A 12,093-nucleotide genomic window follows, 5' to 3' on the forward strand; every position below is an offset into this window, starting at 1 on the left:
GGCAATCCAAACCCAGCATCTCTAGATTCCCGAAATACCCTGACCCAAGATGTGTTCTCATAGGAAAGCTATGATCGCAACAGAATAGAGCACTTCTGACACTGCGTCGCTAAACTATGGTGCTCTTGAACTTCTTTACTGAACATTACTACACTACAGAAAAGTGTTCTAATACTTCCGAACTTTGTTTCTCAAAATGAAACAACTCACATATAAAAGGAAAAGGAGGTAACTCGTACTGGGAATGTTTAGGCAGTTATCAAGTTGATATCAGGTCACCAGACACAATAGCACCAGTATGTCCTTGACCTCCAGTCGGGAAGGTTCGAGCTTCCTGAAGCTTTGTAAGTATCTGGATGTGAGGCTTCCGATCACTTTCTGGTGTAAATGTGTGCAAGAGAGCACCTTTAATCGAAGCCCAAGACCATATCGGAGCTGTGTATGGCTGGATCCGGACAGCTTTATGGGGTCTGATGTGCTCCAAAGCAATTGATGCAACAACCCCTTTCTCCATAGCCCTGCAAGATACTCATCTCCTGTGGCATCGTGTACTTCCTTAACAATCCCAGACATTGCAGCCAGCTTGTCTGTGTTGAATGTGAGGTTCTTTGTGCTGTACTCTTCCACAATTTTGGTCCAGCTTATCCATGACTTCTCTCTGGAGGGGTCGATCATATCTGGCCACCAGTCCATGATTGTGTCTCCTGCATATGCACCAGTTCCGTCACCAGGATTCATCGGTATGCTGTCAGGCCATTGTTCGTTGCCATTTTTTTTTACTTGTCTTCGTCTCAAAGAAAAGTTGACGAGCAGTGAAATGAATTACATGCTGAGAAAGAATCCTTTCTTGAAAGACCCAAGCTCGACTGGCAAGAAGTGCACAACTTAATGCCGTGTTCCAAGTTTCGTGCACCATGATGTAAACCGTGGGGCTTTTCCAGATGTCAATCCATTTCGTCCACCCAACATCGATTCGAAGTGGTAGAAATGTCTCGATGTTTCTCGTTCTGATGAAACCATCTTCGCTGTCCTGGGCTGCATCTGCAGATATGTTGCACGCTGCGTTTCGGTAGATCTCGTCCATTATAGCGCCTTGACTTAACCAATCTTCCTGAGAATCTTGAATAATGCAAAGAGAGTCTATCCAAAGATATTGAAAGTCCAGGCTATGAGTGACCTTGATGGCATCTTGAAAAGTCTTTGACAAACTCTTGTATGGAATACCTTGTTTGAACTCGTCGAGATTTTCCATGTGGAGACACAGGGTCTGGCTTTTACCCCAACAGTGAGTGACTGAGTGTCAAATATTGGGCTTCTCGAGGCACAGTGGCATCTTCACACAGTGTGACCTGGTATTGCCCACCACTCAACATTTTTATGTGCAACAAGCGTGTAGGTAGGAATTTGGTTGGAATTGAGGTGACGCCCTTCATGGTGCACTGACGAAGCCACCGCTTTGATCGCTCTTGGTTTCCCACTGACCATGTGCTCTGACCTGAACTCTCAGTAGCCAGCCGCCCACGAACCCCTAAATAGGCCAGATATAAGCAAATGAATAACAGCAAGAGTCCCCATTGCCCCAGTGCCCACTTACGATTTGACATGATTGCCAATTTCACTATGACCGTACCGCTGTGATGAAATGTGACATCATCGTCAAACCATATCGGCTCCCCAAAACTCCACATAACCAGGAAATCCTGTGCCAATGTGGACTCTGTTGACCAGGATATCTGTGATCCCAGTGCAGTGATGTTTTCGACCAGCAGACAGCAAATGTAACACTGCTGCTCAGCCGCTTTCAGAATACTATTATATGACGAATATTGATCGAAGTGTCCACTGGAAGGGAGCTCACGAGAAGCGAACATATGACGGCATTGATTGCAGAGACCCAGGGATGAACAGGCAGGCTCCGGTCTGAGCAGCGCTTCTCTGAGCCGGGTGTTATCAAACGATAAATCCTCGGACACGCTCTGGTCTTCTGCAAGTGTGTCAGAGTCCGTCACTAATGGCTCACGAATCTCTCGTGAGGAGAGTACGACGAAATTGTTCACTCGTTCCATAATAAGATCGGGCTTCCCACGGAAAATGTGCGAGTGTTCAAATTAATATCGAGTAAGGACCATGTATAACAAACATGTCTACCTTTCTGGTTACAGTAGCGGGGAAAGTGCGGTGACAGCAGGCAGTCCCGAAGATATTTATTAACTGCTGCCAAAGATGGAAGAAGAGCGGGGTAAGGAATCTGCCACTCAGCTGACCACCTTGAACCTTCGCATTATATGCACCCAATACATTCTAGTCCAGTCGATCGACTGCAACAGTCAGCTGATTGCTTGTCTGACCCAAGAAGTAGCATGAATATGTCACTTGTAGTTAACATCGAAGTAGAATATTCTTAAGAGGGGCTCAGAGAAGTATACATTTCAATGGTGTACTACCTGCGGAAGAGTTCCCTCACCTGTCGCTTAAACAGCACCCATCCTATTCACAAAATTACACCATGACTGGTATTCTCCGTCTTGAGATTCACCTCCGATGCTAGCTCGTCCAAGATCGCAGGGCTCCAGGGCAAGATGGAGGACCTGTCACACAGGCCGAGAGCCCCCGGTGCTAGGCCAGATTTAGCAAACCGCAGTGTGGTCCGCGGGCGCTGGTAGACACTGCTGTCAAATGAAGCCCCGATGCTCATATTGACATGCTCATCAACAACTCCTGCATCAAGATAGTCAATACGTCAACCGAGACCCCCACGGAGAACTTCGATAAGGTATACAAGATCAATGTCACTGGTGCTTAGAACAATCCTCCCCATGTAAGCCGTCCTGCCTCATCTCCCTGCCAAGAGCCTCATCACCAACATCACATCTGTTGGGTGCGAGGGCGGGCACCATCGCCCTGAGCCTGTGCACCTCCTTCAAGATAGCGGTTGAGCGGCTGACAAGAATCTGGGCGGTCGAGCTGGGGAAGAACAACATAAGGGTCAATGCGGTAGAACCTGGGCCAGTGGTCTCCAATATATTCGACGAGGACCCTGCCGAAATAACCCTATTTGCAGAAGAAATCAGCGCTTCCCAGAGATCGCCTGGGCACAAACGAAGAGATGGCAGATGTCGTCTCGTGGCTGGCTGGACTACATGTACGCGGTGATTAAGTAAACGGGCAGTGTGTTAGGGCTAGCGGGGGTTTTTCAGGTGCTCTGGATTTCACCACTGAGGTTTCAAGGCATATTTTAGAGACTCTTTCTGGGCGCATCCTTTTTGTTCTCAGATAACAATGCAGATCCAATGCTGTAATGATTTCCGAAGACCCATGACCTGTTACCCCTAGGACTCGAAATCCACGCAAGTTCCAAAATATATTTGTGCCTTCACAGTAAGTAAGTTGTCGGGTATGTCTGGTGCATGTGACCTGGCTCAGGCCAACCGACGACCCCTTCCTTACTTGGACTTTAGTACTACTCTACACATAAAGGCCTTTATTACTAACCTTATTTCCCCCCCTCCGACACGTGTCGCATGACCACTTTCCTAAAGCAGCCATCTTGGCGACGTCTTCTCCTCACTTCTACTCACAAACTGCAAGCACATCCAATTGACTTGAATTTGATTCTCCTTTCGTATCCTCAAGATTCTTCATCATGACGACGGAGTTCTCATCTTTACCTATGGTTGACCTAACTCCACTCTCACAAAATCCACTGTTTACCGGGGACTTGAAGGACCTCAGCAGGCAGCTTGACAATGTCTTCACTACAACAGGCTTCGCGTATCTGACCAATGCACCCTTGTCCTTCTCTCATAGTGAGATCTTCGATCTTGCAAGGGACCTTTTCGACATTCCTCAGCAGGAGAAGATGAAGCAGGCCAAGAAAATATTTTGCCCCTCCAACACGAATACATATCGCGGGTAAGTTCTTGTATTTCTGCAATTGCTACTTCACAAAAGCCGACCAAGAAACGAACGCACTAAGGCAAATGCAGGTACTTTCCATCGCAGCCAGGACAGTCAGACAATCTGAAGGAAGGCTTCGAAATCGGCCCAGCGAGTCCGATCAGTGAAAAGGTTACACCATCAAAGGACTACAAGGTCCACCTCAGCGAGCCCAACGTCTGGCCACCAGAAACTGTCCTGCCTGCCGAGAAACGACAACAGTTGGAAAAGCTTTATACAGAGCTCCAGGCACTGTCTTTCCGCCTTCTATCCCTCTGTGCGACGGCACTGGGAAAGCCAGAGGACTGGTTTTCTAGCTGGCTGGATGACTCTATCAGCACACTTCGTCTCCTACACTACCCCCCACAGCCAGGAACAGCCACCTCATTGACGAGTGTGAACGATCAGGCAGGCGTCAGTGGGGTCAAGCTTTGCTGTACGCCGCACACCGACTCTGGCATCCTTACCCTCCTCCATCAAGACCCCACCGGTGGTCTTGAAGTCCTTGGTGCCTCGGGGGAATGGATTGCCGCGCCTTATATTCCAGAGAGCATCGTAGTTAATATTGGGGATCTCATGGCTGAAGTGTCTGGAGGCAGGTACTTGGCGACTTTGCACCGTGTCAGAGCAACAACCATACTGGGGGTAGGCGATAGTGGGCTAGGTAGGATCAGTGTGCCGTTCTTCTTTGAGCCGGGCGAAAAGTGTCTGGTTAGATCTGTAAACAGCGACAATGAGGGGGTGTGCTATGGCGAGCATGTCCGTGCCAAGATGAGCACTTGGATCGAGTTTCAGGATGTGGGAGCATAAATTTGTTCAATGTCGCTTTTATTCATCTGATGAGAAGTTTCTAGTATGCAAGGCAAGGTCGAAACAAAATGAGAGCACTCTTAAAGCATGATACTGTACAGTCTAACATCCTCCCAGCCTTCTATACTCTAAGTATATTCTTGAGAAAAGGGAAAATGAAGACAAAAAGGAAGCACAACACCACTTTGGTTTTTCACCCCTTTCCTCACAGCTTGCTCTTCGTCCTGTTGTCCTTCTTCAACAGATGAGGGCTATTGGGGTTGGAATCGAACACGACCTCATTGAGAGGGTTCAGCTCGCTTGCCCGATAAAACATATCCTCATATACCTTGCCATCATACCGGCCCAGGCTCGAATCCAGCTGCCAGTCGGGGAACTTCCACGCATCCACCAGCCGCACGGCATGGGGCCGCACCTCCTCGAGCAGCTTCATCACCTGCTTCCTGGCCAGGGCGATCTGCTTGACGGTCGTCGCCGCACTGCTGAAGAACTCGGTCGACTCCTTCTCGAGGGTGTACAGGGCGAACAACTTGTACAGCAGGTGCATTACGGCCAGCGTCTCCTGGTCCAAGCCTGCCTTTGTGGTCGAATCGATGCTGAGTGCATCCCTGAACGACTTGACGACCATGTACTGCGCGTGTGCCGTGCTGAGGCGGTAAAAGTCCACGAGCAGGCTGTTCCACGGCTGCTTCTCCTCGTCGCGCTTCTTCAGAGCATCGAAGGTCAGGTAGGCCACACGCCATGCAAAGGCATCGACCAGCTCAGTGTCCGAACCGAGCACATCGAACGCAGCACCGACATCCTGCCTCTTGAGGAAGTTCTTGAGGAAGCGAGTGGTGTCGTTGTCGGAAGCCTTGCCAGTTAGGACGGCACGAGCAGATTTGAGCAGATACCGCGCCACCTGTTGGCTCAGCATGAAGTTGTCGCCTTCCCAGGTGACGGTGGGCAGATAGTCGGCATAATACGACCCGATGCCTGAGAAGGACGAGTATCCGTGACCACCACACGCGCGACGGCAGACTTCCAACCCCTCTGCCGCTATAGTCGACGAGTATGACTTCAGGGCACACGAGGTGCTGTGAAGGTCGGCGAGGAGATCACCCCCGGCGTTGAGCTCTTCAGGGCCTGGCCGGCGCTGAGAGTCACTCCCACCTGGTGCGTCTCCCGCTGCCAGACGCTTCTGGTTCTCCTCATACAGGGTGATCATGTTCCGACCCGTGAAGTGGAGGGCAAACGTAGCAGCCAGCAGAGGGAGAAGACGGTACTGCACCATGGAGTAGTTCAGAACCTGGTTCTCGCCAACCTTGCCCTTGGCGTCGAGATCTTGAAATTGGCGGCGAACAGCACAATACCGGGTTGCGATCGTCACACCACGGGCAAGTACACTACCAGACTCCAGCACGATTGTGCTTCGCACATAAGTCAGGGTGCCGTACACGAGGGCCGGTGTGGGTGGTTTGATGTATTGGCTTGTGTTGGGATCAACACGAGAGAATCGCGCAAGCATGTTGACATGAGGGACCTTGACGTTGTTCAGCAACAGGAACCCGTTGTCCATCTACAATTATCATTTTGTCAGTCTCACTCTGGTCATAGCGCTCCGAGGGTTGTTTTGTATGCTTACTGTGTTGAAGCCAAATTTTGGACCGATGTCTCCAATGTGGACATCTGGGAGAGGCTCATGTGTCTTGGAATCTCGGATGGGGACGATAAAGGGGTGGGGGCCCAGAACCTTGCCCTTGATGACCAGCTGGGCCATCACGACCGCATGGTTGGCGACCTTGCCGAGGGTTCCGATCCACCATTTGGAGGCTGTGAGTGCTGGCGAGTGTATCGTGAAGGTCTTGTCTTCAGGGTTCCAGGTTGCGGTGGTCTCGAGACCCCGTACGTTGGAGCCGTGGCCCAGCTCCGTCTGGGCATAGCACCCGATGATCTCGAACTTCTGTGCCTTCTCCAGGAAGAGCTTGTGCTGCTCGGGCGTGCCTTGCTCTCTGATTGTGGGCATGAACATCTTGTAATGCATGGCCAGTGGCGACGCCTCGCTGATGAGCTGGAGAGCATGCTCGAACTTCTCGGTGGGCCAGTTGTTCTTCTCCGTGAGCTGCTGGAGACGCTTTCCCCTGGCCAGGGAGCCCAGTATCCTATCCTCGCGGCCCTGGAAGTAATTCTTGGATTTGTCAAAGACCTGCTCAGCCGAGAGGATCTTGACGAGTTCCTCCCTCTGCTGGAGCGTCTTTTGCGTGAAGAGAAAGTCGGCCAGCTGGTCTACGTTCACATTGCTCTTGGCCCGCTCCCCCGACAGGATATCTGTCCCTTGGGGCGCAGCGGGCTTCAACTTCTTGACCCAGTCCGGATTCGTAGGCATTTTGCTTGAATGTTCGCGTGCGGTAACGTCGGCTGTTCACACACACACAGACACAAAAATACGGTCAAGGAGGAGATGAAAGACGCTGAACTACAGCGACCAGAAGGAGGGAGATTCGTGGCGACGCAACATCTGTTAAGGGTTGTTCAACAGTAGCTGAGCTTCGAACGTGCCGAGGTTAATCGATCACGGCGACTCGATGACATATCCATTATCCACGCGCCGAGATCCACTTGGCTGGTGGCGCGAGCGTCTCGGGGACATCCATGGTAAAGCATACTTAGCACTAAATTCCTCAGTGAGCCGAAAGCCCCCCCATGTGATTGGAACGAGTCCAATTTTCTCTCATCCTCTCTCACATGCCCAATATCTGGGGTTTGAGTGGACACTCTTGAACCCACCCCACCTCCAGATTGTCACCAACACAGTCAGCTCAGGACAGGAGTCGACCGTCAGCAACGGGGGCCTCGTCTGGTCCATGCGACGTCACGAGTTGCTTTGTCTGTGGTTTCAGCCTCACGCCGATATCGGCACTTTCTAAAGGTCATGGAGCGAAACTACCTGCATACTGACATGCTAACAGGGTCGAGGTGCAGAGACGTGCGGGAGTGTTAATCGGGCGGTTACGGACTCCTGGGCTTTGCGAATTCCAGGGGTCCAGTCCATAAGGTAAGATGAGGCTTGGCTCGGCCCCGGACTCGGTTGGTAGATAAATTAGATCCTCGGCACGTTTGACGGTGGACGCCAATGCGGAGGAGGACCGAGAAATAACATCCATTTCATGTCACGTGTTCGTTAACAAGAATTCAGTTGTGACTACAATCCCATGGCTTTATCGAATCAGCTGAAAGAACAGCTTGGGGAAAAGGGGCTTTGAGCTTTGAAGAAGCCTCTGACCATCCAGATTGTCAAATTAATCACTCTACAGAGTATGGTTCAATATTCTCAAGTGTGCCCTTCCAACCTATTTCAGCTCAGAGAAGGACTTGATTAATAGGCAAGCCTGGCATAACCCACGTAGCAAGAATACTCCCATCAGAATCATTTCACTTGGCTACAAATGATGTAATCCATACCAACCTCACAAGCTATATACTTATAACACAAAAGTAACAGCATATTCTAGGCTGGAATCAAATGAAGCCTGTGCTGGGCTCCAATATTGTCCTTGGTGCTCTTCAATTCGGTTCTTCTCTGAGCATGCAGATCAATGGACAGAAAAACAATCGTCTACAGTCCAGGGAGGGACTAAACAAGTGAACAAACCAATTATCTTTTACACTGATTCATCAATGTGACTTGTCATGGAAAGCTGCTTTCTACATTTCAATTACCCGTTACCATTTGCCTGTAACAGAGTTTCACAGGCTTGACCGCACCACTCGCTTGAAGGAGAGGTTTATATTCAGTTAGAATTTCTGGTCATTCACCTAGAACAAGCCCTAGGGTCTTGAAGGAGGCTGTGGTGGAGTTGAATCAGTTTAAACATCTTGACTGGTGGTGTGAGGCCATTCACAATAGGTAGGTAATAACAAAATCCAAGTAAACCCTGTGAATGTCGTAAAAAGTGAATTCTCTGACAGAATAGGAGTGGGCCTTCGATATTGCCAATATTTATTCGATCTGTCGATACCTGGGAGTGAATTCTCAACTGAACACTATATAAGAGTGTCGAATTTCCCCCTAAGTGGTCTCCTCTTGGTTTTCTTCCTTGCACAACCTCAACCTCGATCAGCATTTGCAGACATCAGTACTTCATTCAACTCGTCCATACTGATCATACCAACTTTCTACAATAATCAAGTCAAGATGGAGCTTCTGGTCATCCTCTCCTGGATGCTCATTGCCATGTGCAATGTTGCTGCCCAAATCGTATGTCCTGAAGCGGTCCTGTCATGTCTAACATCTTCTTCAACCAAGCTGCTAACTGTTGAGTGCAGTTGCCCACTGCCATCATCTCCCCCGACCAGTACGGAGCCGGCAACACCACCTACGACATCGTCAACATCACCTGGGCCCTGGAGGCCGAGCCCTACATCCCCAAGCACAACTACATCGGTACCATTCAGGAGGTTGTTGGTCACATCAATGACAACTACCCCAACTACACCTGGCCCGACGTTGATCTTACCTACCTCTCTGGCAACACCATGGACACCTCTGTCGCGGAGCTCTCCGAGCCCTCCGAGCGTGGTATCGTTCACTGCTGGCGCTTCAACATGACCACCACCTCGGCCGCCTGGGAGGGTATCGCCTACCTCAACAGCATCCCTGGCAAGCCCTCCAACGGCCCTGGACCCGGTGCTTGCGGCCGAGTCTCTTGTGCTGACGACGCTGGCATCTGGTGGTGCAATGACGTGAGTAACAAGCCAGCACTGAGACTCTCCTCCTGTCTTCTGCAGCACCTAAAATCTCGAGCCGAGCTAATATCTGCCCTATTCTCTATCTCTAGAACCCCGACACCACCATGATCCTTGGCGGCTTCAACTGGATCGCCAACTACACTACTGCCATCATGCAGCAGTGTCAGTGGATGGGAGGGGAGGACACGGTGACGCGTGGCCAGAGCTTCCACCCCACCGAGAACTGGAACGTCATTCTGGGCGGCGCCCGCTGCTAGATAGCTGAAGGGGGGAGACGGGGTTGACAGATGAACGAGTTGACGCTATCTTCTGGCGCCTCTTGCCTCATCGTTTTGATCATTAGACCGTTGTAGTCTGAAGCGGATAGAGCTACAAGCCGCGCTTCTAGACTTTGAATAACAAATAGGCTTTATGGAAAAAAGTGATTCGTCTTATCAGCTTGTGATCTGGTCTTGAATGACCTGGTGATGTTTCATAATGGCGCCTCTTGGCTTTTCGGTGTGGATAGTGTCAACGTGACATTCCAGCTGGGGCGAACTGCAGTCAATAAAACGATTTGTTCGACACGTTGAGTATAGCGGGCGCAAGGCTTCAGTATACCACTTTCCCGAAATCCGTTTTGGCTGTGCGGCGGTTGGTGAGTTAACACTATGGTCTCCGCACCGGTAGTCGAGAGTCGTGAACAACAAGATTCATGTTTGATGGGTGACGAAGAGAATAAGCATTGACAGAATTTATATTTCATCTGATGACTAAGATTGATATAATGAAACCAATTCCCTCAACAGTGCCCTATGGAAATGTTCTAATGTATGAAATGGTAAGGCCATCATGGTTGATTGGGAGGAAGATACCCATCAGACCAAAATGAAATCGTGGTCAAGTAGCTCTCTTCAGGGTGTTTCTTTGGTGGTTAATCTTCCCCTTTTGCTCATGTTCTCGTAATAGGTATTGATGCGACTGTGTCAGTACAAATATACGCTGGGCAGCTCCTGCGAGGCGAGAATCGATAGTCGTAAGAGTGTTCCCATGTTTTTACAAGCTGTTATCATAAACTTATGCTATGCGGCCCATACCTTGTCACGGACTTGATTCCATAAGGAGTGGCTCCAGTTCTCTGGAAGAGTATGTGATATCTAGCACAGAGGTGGGATATGTCAGCTGAGCCCCGTCTACATAAAAGATACCCCTCCGAGGTATGATCAATGAAACAAAAATTTGCGAATGACATTAGACGAGCTGTGGAAAACTCACCCTGGACAGATGAAGCTGCCAGTTGTTTGGACGCGGTCCTCTCTTGACCGTGAAGGGTGCGCCACCATCATCGGAGACGTCGCTGTCGAGATAGCAGCCAGGAAGGCCTTGAAGTTCCGGATGCTCCGGAAGATCCGGCAGGTAAAGGACGAACTCGCGTGCCTTGGCGTGCGACAGCTGCTTGAAGAAAGCCTTCTCGTTGACACGCTTGTGCCAGGGCCGGAGGTCCTCGGAGTCAAGACGGAGATGGAGCGAGCGAAGAGATGGCAGCATGGATAGACGGCGGCACAGATCCTCCCAAGGGTTTTTCTTGGACGTGACACTTAGGCCGCTGATATGTGGCTGCAATTTGCCATCCGGGCCCGGGAAATACAACTCGGTAATCAAGGGCTTGACGCGCAAGCTGATGTCGATGTTGCGGATGTTCCTACTGGGCGCGTGTTTGACGAGGAAGTCTCGGGCGACGATGATATCCGTAAAGCAGAAGGTAAGGACGCTCTCCAGCTCGTCGACACTTTCGAGATACCTGGCAAGCACATCAGTTGACGGTATTCCTTGACAATTTTGTTTTTGCCTCTTGTGTTGCATGGTCAATGACAAACTGGCAGCAACATGGGAAACTTGACGTACATTTGCTTGCATACAAGAAGAGCGGCGGGAACATGTGTTCGTATTCTAATATGTCTAGTCGGCGAGAGCCTGCGTCGATCTATTCTGGACAGCGTAGTGGCCGTTGCCTCTGCGCATCCCCAATGTGCGTTCCACGGCGAACGTAGTCGATTCTCCCAGACCAGGGCGTCCTCTCCTTGAGAAGCCTGGAATCTTGCGTACCGTACGTCGTCTTCACCTGAGTGGGTGTTGCAGGGGAAGACTGGGACAACCTGGTTGCCGAACGAGTGGACATGCCATCTTGTGTCGTATAGATCCCAGAGGTGTTGGTATATCTTTTGCCGAATCTCGCAGGGCAGGTCGTTGAAAAATGGTGACGACGTCTGAGGCTGCGCCGTGGCGGCGAGGGAGTCTCTGAGCCGAGACATCCTCTGCAGCAGAGGGCGCGTGTGGACGCGGAACGGACCGGTATCTTGACAAAATCAATCTTCTTTCAGGTCTTTTCCGATTTCTTTCGCTATCTTGGAAAATGAGTGGACCCGGAATAAGTTGCCGCGCTCGATCATGCGTGGATGAGATGGTTGTTAGTGGTAAGTTTGTCGACCTGGCTTCGTGTACGCCCAGGCCGTGTAGATCGTCGAGCACAAAAAGAAAGAGGATGACGTTGATCCAGCATCTCAGCGGCGAAAGGAAGAAGAAGTAGAAGGGAGGGGGGGGCCTTTCGGGTGTAAGCCACTTTGCTTCCCAACAGACGAG

The 12,093-nt window shown here is 50.5% G+C and overlaps 5 protein-coding genes across 5 annotated transcripts; 2 read left to right on the forward strand and 3 right to left on the reverse strand.

Moving 5' to 3' along the window:
- Positions 1–270: 270 nt before the first annotated feature.
- Positions 271–1,297, reverse strand: M406DRAFT_254163 (HET-domain-containing protein; the record flags this gene model as incomplete). Its single annotated transcript, XM_040916944.1, has 2 exons — positions 271–701; positions 781–1,297. Coding segments are annotated over 2 exons (948 nt in total), but the record flags the coding sequence as incomplete, so codon positions are not given.
- A 2,266-nt stretch (positions 1,298–3,563) lies between these two features.
- M406DRAFT_289450 (Clavaminate synthase-like protein) lies at positions 3,564–4,746 on the forward strand (the record flags this gene model as incomplete). Its single annotated transcript, XM_040918855.1, has 2 exons — positions 3,564–3,912; positions 3,987–4,746. The coding sequence occupies exons 1-2, from the start codon at positions 3,644–3,646 to the stop codon at positions 4,744–4,746; spliced, it is 1,029 nt and encodes a 342-aa protein (XP_040779090.1). The 5' UTR covers positions 3,564–3,643.
- Positions 4,747–4,750: 4 nt separating this feature from the next.
- M406DRAFT_275917 (acyl-coenzyme A oxidase 1) lies at positions 4,751–7,224 on the reverse strand. Its single transcript, XM_040918266.1, has 2 exons — positions 6,371–7,224; positions 4,751–6,304 (listed from the first exon to the last, which is right to left on the reverse strand). The coding sequence occupies exons 1-2, from the start codon at positions 7,109–7,111 to the stop codon at positions 4,952–4,954; spliced, it is 2,094 nt and encodes a 697-aa protein (XP_040779091.1). The 5' UTR covers positions 7,112–7,224; the 3' UTR covers positions 4,751–4,951.
- A 1,878-nt stretch (positions 7,225–9,102) lies between these two features.
- M406DRAFT_39037 (uncharacterized protein) lies at positions 9,103–9,582 on the forward strand (the record flags this gene model as incomplete). The annotated part of the gene is made up of 1 exon (XM_040924085.1): positions 9,103–9,582. A coding segment is annotated over one exon (480 nt), but the record flags the coding sequence as incomplete, so codon positions are not given.
- A 615-nt stretch (positions 9,583–10,197) lies between these two features.
- Positions 10,198–11,765, reverse strand: M406DRAFT_350915 (uncharacterized protein; the record flags this gene model as incomplete). Its single annotated transcript, XM_040922582.1, has 4 exons — positions 10,198–10,610; positions 10,729–11,254; positions 11,359–11,403; positions 11,560–11,765. 4 exons carry the CDS (start codon positions 11,763–11,765, stop codon positions 10,536–10,538), a joined length of 852 nt encoding a protein of 283 aa, XP_040779093.1. The 3' UTR covers positions 10,198–10,535.
- Positions 11,766–12,093: the final 328 nt, after the last annotated feature.

This window comes from Cryphonectria parasitica (genome assembly GCF_011745365.1).
Source record: "Cryphonectria parasitica EP155 unplaced genomic scaffold M406scaffold_3, whole genome shotgun sequence".
Lineage (NCBI taxonomy): Eukaryota > Fungi > Ascomycota > Sordariomycetes > Diaporthales > Cryphonectriaceae > Cryphonectria > Cryphonectria parasitica.